Source organism: Physeter macrocephalus, chromosome 14 (genome assembly GCF_002837175.3).
Source record: "Physeter macrocephalus isolate SW-GA chromosome 14, ASM283717v5, whole genome shotgun sequence".
NCBI lineage: Eukaryota > Metazoa > Chordata > Mammalia > Artiodactyla > Physeteridae > Physeter > Physeter macrocephalus.
The window spans coordinates 41,134,586-41,142,114 of NC_041227.1; the positions used below are offsets into that span (position 1 = coordinate 41,134,586).

The following is a 7,529-nucleotide window of genomic DNA, read 5'->3' on the forward strand; positions in this document are numbered from 1 at the left end:
CAGTGAGAGGCCCGCGTACCACAAAAAAAAAAAAAAAAAAAAAAGGAGAAAAAGTGGAATGTATATTTGCCAAAATATTAAAATGATTTTTTTTTCAGGTAGTGAAATTTTGGATGATTTTCTTTCTCTTTATACTTATCTCTTTTTTTCTGATTATTCTGTAATAGATACTTTTTTACAGAACAAAGTAATTCTGGTTCTTTGAGCCAGTGAGGGAGAACGAGCCCCATGAGAACACATTTCTGGCCCCTCCTCCTCCAGCCTCATGTGTCCTGAGACGACCCTGGTGCCCCTTCCCACACGCCAGCTCCGCCCCTGCCCTGGGCCACACTGCCTGGCGCATTGGGGACGTGGAGGGGGGTGGGAACAGCAGTCAGAGGGCACCGCTGTCTTCTTCTCCCTGCACGCAGCCTGCGATGGGATGGACGAAGAGGAAGAGAGCCACTATGTCTCGCAGCTCAGGGATGTCTACAGCAGCTGTGACACCACGGGGACAGGCTTCTTGGACCGGGAGGAGCTGACCCAACTCTGCCTGAAGCTTCATCTGGAAAAGCAGCTGCCTGTCCTTCTGCAAACACTTCTCGGAAACGACCGCTTTGCCAGGGTGGGTAACTTCATTGACTTCATTCTCACAAAGAAAAGCACAGAGAGCGTGGGGTTATAGCTGCTGGTATCTGAGAAATACCAACTGACTGGAGATACTCTTCAAAGGAAAGTTAGGAGGAAATGGGGTGCTATTTTTCCTTCTGTGCAACATCTATGTTGTAGAAAGAAGTTCCTTAAGATTGCTTTTTTAAAGCATAGTAACTTCCAGAGATTTGTTTTTGTTCTGTTTTTTCCAGAAAGATGCTTGGGTGATTCATCCAGGGAGTGGAAGGTGGGTATGGATGGTGCGTGTGGTTCACAAAACACAGTGATCTGTGCGCAGCTCACACACTGGGTCATTCAGAGGCAGCTGCAAAGTACCTCGAAGGCACATTGTCTCGTAAAATTACCTAGCATGAAATTCATCCAGCAGCTGGACAGAACATTGCCCACTGTTGTTGCAGGAACCAAGGCTCCCTGTGTTCAGAGTGTATCTCTGTGAGTGTATCTATCCCAGATAGGAAGTATGCACTCAGAGAGTTCTTTTCTCTAGGAAATTCAAGGTCATCTAGAATGGTAATCTGGAGCCTGGACCACAACTTGCTTTCCTGATTGAAACACTAAGAAGCTTCTTAGTGTTCCTGCTTCTTAAATGTGTCCAGATGTTAACATGTTCGTTTTAAAAACAGTGCCTGGAATTCCCTGGCGGTCCAGCGGTTAGGACTCTGGGGTTTCACTGCCAGGGGCCTGTGTTCGATCCCTGGTCAGGGAACTAAGATCCCGCAGGCCACATGGCGCAGCCCAAAAAAGAAAAAAACCCAGTGGCTATAATCTTACCTTTGAAGGAAGGGCATTTTTTCCACAGAACTCAGTAAAACTCTTTTCATTTTGAATGAGAAAAAAATCTAGCTGCAAATATCCTGAGTTGGCTTTTGGGCAAAAACAAATGAAGAAGAACAACCAAAAACCCCTCCCTGCTGGCCCTGGGGGAGGGTCCAGGCGGATGTGACCTCCTGTTACTTCCCCCAAGGCCATGTGGCCAGTGCTGTCCGCAGTACTGCCCCCCCTGCATGGAGGACTCAGCCTCACAAACCCACTGCATCCTCTTCTATCTCTTTACTCTCTTCCTGCTTTTTCTTTATGGACTTAAGAATCAGGTGTGTTTTTGATAGAAAATGTCCTAGCCCCTCTTGATATCACCTGGAATTGTATTTGGAGGCTAGATAATCAAAAGGCACATTTGTGAAAATCAACACTCTGGTTAAAACAGCACAAACAGGGGCTTCCCTGGCAGTCTAGTGGTTAAGACTCTGTGCTTCCACCACAGGGGACACAGGTTCAATCCTGGTCAGGGAACTAAGATTCTGCATGCCGTGTGTGGCAAAAACAAAACAAAACAAAACAAAAAACAGCATGAACAGATGGTTTCCTTGATGATTTTTGACAGTTTGGAAAATTCAAAACCAAAAGAAGCACTTTTGGGCCCAGATTCATTGTAGGATGTATCATTCCCGGCCTTTCTCTACTTTGTGCTTTGTCTGTGAGAAAGGGAGCGTGTCCTCGAAACCCTGAGTTACGCCTGGAGGAGGGTCAGTGTTGGAGCAGCTGCAAAGGGTAAAGGGCTGTTACCGTTCCCCTGCTTCATCCACAGGCGGGGGAGCGCACACAGCCAGCGTTTAGGTGGAACATTCTGTAGGGGTTTTAGGGACACCAGTGTCAAGCCAGAAGTATCCAGGTAGTTGTCACCATTTTCTGTGACAGAAACCAAATGGTGGAGATTTCAGGAAGTTTTGAAGAAAAACAAAATAAATCCTTTGTCCAGGAGAATGGATTGGCTTTTCAATTCAAATATCACTTATTCAGTTTCCTTGCAGGAACTAACATATGTGACACCACAGAAATGTTAGTCATTGATACAGTAATCCAGTTATGACAATGAAGAAACAATATTATACTATCTGAATTAATAAGGTAATTTTTAATGCTATTGAGGGTATGCTTGTTTTTTTTTTTTAAATTAATTAATTAATTTGGCTGCGTCGGGTCTTAGTTGCGGTATGCGGGATCTAGTTCCCTGACCAGGGATCAAACCCGGGCCCCCTGCATTGGGAGCACAGAGTCTTAACCACTGGACCACCAGGGAAGTCCCAATATGCTTGTTTTTAATTCCTTTTTCCCGTTAAAGAAACATTATCAGGTCTAGTTTCAAGCCAGAAAGTTGACGTGGCCTAAGAGTCCTGTGACTTGGGAAATTTCCATGTGCATTTTGTTATTTCTCATGTTTCTTTACCAGTGGTGAGGTTCTTACCTCAAGTATTTTAAGTTTGGGTAGAAAGAGAATTTTCCTCTTAAAAAATAATTGATAACATAGTGTTACTGAAAATAATTTTAAGGTTGAGAGTGATTCTTGATCACAGGGTCCAGCCTCTTCATTTGTGAGGAGAGTCCGTGATCAAGCAGGGATGATGGTGTGTTTCCTGTTGGGTCAAACAACTGATGCCGTGGGCTGGCCCTTCCTTCTTTTATGAGCTGTGAAGGGAGAGGGCACAGAAGCACACACAAGCACCATCAAAATGGTATCAGATAAAACAGCAGCACACTTGGCAGTCAGATTGCCTCCTGTTTGATGGATCAGAAGAATGTCAGCTGATAAGTATCAATATTATCAAAGATGCGAAAGAAATCTGAGATTGGATCAAGCAAAATGGCCATTTCATTCTGCTCCCATGTAGTCAACAAGTACTTTTGAGCTCTTATTATGTGCAAGGCAAATCTAGAAGCTAGGAATGTAAAAATGAAAGCAATACAACGTCTCTCTTTGTGAAATGAAATCTATGCAAGGTTATCCATTCTAGTATTGATTCACATGGCAAAAGACTGGAAACAGCCTTTTGAATATGAGATTAGTTCAATACATTCTTGTAGATTCAAATGATGAAATTTATGCCTCATCCCTAAAAAAGAGGGAAGAGACTTCAGACATTGTCCTAGTGGCAGGTTAGCAAACTCAGGCCTACCTTCCAGTTAGTGCTACTAAAAAGGCTGAACAAAATAGAAAAAAACAAAAGATCTTGAAAATGGTAACGAGCAAACAAGTCAGGGGGAATTACAACCTAAAAATCTATGCTAAGTCACGTATGGAGAGAAGTTAAGCTCAGCACACAAAACCCCATTTGCCCTGAGAATATTTTCTGGTCTTAAATAGCAACTGTGAAATTGATATGTCATTTGAGGGTTTTAAAGGGCCAGGGAAATGCATGTCTAAACACAGGCTCACCCAAGGAGAAACTGATGAACCAGCCCCCAGTTTAAGGGAGGATCCTGAGGGTGCACCTGTAGGGTAAAGACATAGGGTAAGTGAATCAGCCGTTATGCTCTTTGCTGTCTGGGCTTGCGTGCGCTCAGGGGTCTAGATGACCTCAGGCCTTGCACTTAGATCAGGTTGTCCTGCACAGGCGGTGCCCTCAGGCACGTGGCAAAAGCAAACAGAAGTCCTTTCCTGAGAAAGTTCCCTCATCCTGGGTCTGTGATTCTTCCTAAGTAATAGTCATATACAATAACCAGCATACAGTCAAGGATAACTAGGCACAAAATAAAGATGAGTGAGAGCCAGAGAAACAACAGGCAACAGAAGCAGAGCACAAAGATGTGAAGTATTGGAATTACTGGGCAAAAAGTGTAAGCCAACTATGGTTACTATGTTAGGAGAGATTTAAAAAAAAACAAGCTTGAGGGACTTCCCTGGTGGCGCAGTGGTTAAGAATCTGCCTGCCAATGCAGGGGTCATGGGTTCGATCCCTGGTCCGGGAAGATACCACGTGCCCCAGAGCAACTAAGCCTGTGCTCCACAACTACTGAAGCCCAAGCTCCCTAGAGCCCACGAGCCACAACTACTGAGTCCACGTGCTGCAACTACTGAGCCTGCACACCTAGAGCCCATGCTCTGCAACAAGAGAAGCCACTGCCATGAGAAACCCGTGCACCGCAACGAAGAGTAGCCCCCGCTCGCCGCAACTAGAGAAAGCCCGCGTACAGCAACAAAGACCCAATGCAACCAAAAATTTAAAAAAATTTTTTTAATTAAAAGAAAACAAGCTTGAAAATATCCACAGGAAAGAGGTAACTCTAAAAAGTGACGTAATAAATCTGAACAAAGAACCAAATACAACTTTTAAGAGTTTAACAGCAGATTAGACACAGCTGAAAAGAGCACTCATCCAGGATGCAGCATGATGTTATAAAGAGAAGGTGAAGACCGGGGAACATCCCTTTGGTTGGAATCCCAGGAGGAAAGGAGTGAATGAGGAGGGATTTTGTGAACAGATAATAGCTAAAAAGTTTCCAAAACAGACTTAAGATTCCAAAAACCCATGGAATTCTGAGTAGCATAAATAAAAAGAAATCCACATCTGGCCATATTATTGTGAAACTGAAGGGAAACAAAGACATCTTAAAAGCAGCCAGAGATGGGTACACATGATCTCTCTCTATTTTTTCCCTGCAACTGCATGTGAATCTATAATTATCTCAAAATGAAACATTTAATAATTTTTTAAAAAGCAGCCAGAGGAAAAAAGACATATCCTGAAAGTCAGCCATAGTTAGATTGACAGTTGCCTTCTCAGATGTGACAGTAGAAGCCAGAAGCCAATGGAAAGGTGTCTCCAATGTACTAAAAGAGGACTGGTGCCAACCTGAATCCCATACTCAGCAAGAATACCCTTTAAGGGGACTTCCCTGGCGGTCCAGTGGTTATGACTCTGAGCTTCCACTGCAGGGGGCAAGGGTTCAATCCCTGGTCGGGGAACTGAGATTTCGCATGCCCCGAGGAGTGGCCAAAAAAAAAAAAAAAAAAAAAAGAATACTCTTTAAGAACAAAGGTGAAAGAATGCATCTGTGAGAAGGTGAATTCTGCTCGGTTTTGAGAGGATATAGAGGCAAACATATCCATTAGATATTTGTTGAGTATTTACAGTGTGTCACTGTGAGATCACATGCTAGTTGCGGAGACAGAAAATAAACAAACAAGTAATCCAGTGTCAGATCTGATACGTGTGTAACTGAGGCAGAGGTGCCCCCAAGCCAACAGCTGCGTTTAATGCCCATCGGCAGCAACAGAAGGTGCTCATTCAAGTTCTGTGCCAGGTGTGGGAAGCATGCTTGGACCTACAGCCCAGGCCTGCTTTGTCTGCACTTACTGGTGACAGCAAGCTCTTGTGTTGATTTCTTTCTGTGGGACTTCAGTAGAAGCACAGGTAGAGAAAAGAGCTGAAGAGTGCAGCTCAGTGAACATCCACCCTGAACACACCTGGGCCGCCAGCATCCTGCATCCCTCCTCAGGTGCCCTTGCTGTCCCTCTGCTTCCAACAGTTACCACAGCATAGATTTGTTTGCCTATTGCTGAACTTTATACAAGCGAAAATACACAGCGTATGCTCAGTGTATACTCTCTGGTTCTTTTACTCCGTATTATGTCTGTGAGCTATATTCACACAATGTAGATATATTGTCTCCGTCGGTGGTCTGGTTTTTTTTTCCCCCCATTGTCATCTTTCGTTGTCTGACTGAATCACAGTTTATTTACCCATTCTCTTTTTGGACATCTGGATCATTTCCACTAGTCTTTTAATGAATTATGTTTTTGCTGAAACAAAAAACATTGATTGATAGTAAACTTTCAAGCTAAGGATGTGTCCTGTCATTTTTAGGATAAACTATAAGAGAATGGAAATAGACTGTATAACTTCTGAATTAATAAGGGGGAAAATGAAATCCTAAAAGAAAATCAGTAAATCCAAAGAGAGGAAAGAAAGGAGAAAAAGCAATCAGGTCAAATTGAAAGCACACAAAAAATAGTAGATTTAAATCTAAATATTATGGAAAAACCCAAGCGAAATTTTTGGCCAACCCAATATATCAGTAACGACATTAAACGTAAAGTGTTTCAGTTAAAAGATAAAGATTTTCAGATTGGGGCCAAAAATCCAACTATATACTGTTCATAAGAGACATGTCTAAACCATAAGGATATGAAAAATTGACATTATTAAAAGTTTGGTTAAAAAAACAAAGTTTGGTAAAAAGATATAACACGTAAATACTCCATAAGAAAGCTAGTCTTTGTGGTAAAAGCACTACTGAACTAAAGAGGGTCAGCATTTTATAGTAATAAAAGATTCAATTCACCAAGAGGATTTAAATGTATATTCTGTGACCCAGCAATCCCATTGTTAGGCGTATACTCCAAAGAAACGCCTAAGGACACGTGTGTAACTGTTCAAAGCTGAGGGTTTTTGTTGTTTTTTTAAAAATAACTAAACCCTGGAAACAATGGGAATATCCACCAGCAGGAGGGTAGATTAATAAATTGTTGCTCAGTTACACCGCAGAGCAGAGAAAATGGGCAGATCATGCACAGCAAGTTACATGAATATTACAGAAGTAATATTGAGTCTAAGACACAAAATCGTGTATACACATGATTCCATTTAGATCAAATTTTAAAAGAGGCAGAAGTAAACTGTATTGTTTAGGGGTGCATGCAAATGAGGTATAAAAGCAAGGATGTTATTAGAGTCAGAGTAGGGGCTGGGGGATTTAATCAGGAAAAGAACCGTGGTGGAGGGCTCGCCCAGGTGCTGCCGTTTTCTCTTTCTTGGTGGGTGGTGAGAACGTGGATTTTTCTTTTTCTTTTTTTTTTGTTTGTTTTTTGTTTTTTTTTTTTTGCGGTACGCGGGCCTCTCACCACTGTGGCCTCGTCAGAGTAGGGGCTGGGGGATTTAATCAGGAAAAGAACCGTGGTGGAGGGCTCGCCCAGGTGCTGCCGTTTTCTCTTTCTTGGTGGGTGGTGAGAACGTGGATTTTTCTTTTTCTTTTTTGTTTGTTTTTTTTTTCTTTTTTTTTTTTTTTGCGGTACGCGGGCCTCTCACCACTGTGGCCTCTCC

At 42.7% G+C, this 7,529-nt stretch overlaps 1 protein-coding gene across 1 annotated transcript in view; it reads left to right on the forward strand.

Moving 5' to 3' along the window:
* Positions 1-410: 410 nt before the first annotated feature.
* Positions 411-7,529, forward strand: part of NINL (ninein like) — a 60,611-nt gene continuing 53,492 nt past the window's right edge. The window contains exon 1 of the mRNA XM_007105176.4: positions 411-604. Within this exon, the coding sequence (XP_007105238.2) occupies positions 422-604 (183 nt within the window). The 5' untranslated portion in view covers positions 411-421. The remainder of the gene's footprint in view (positions 605-7,529) is intronic.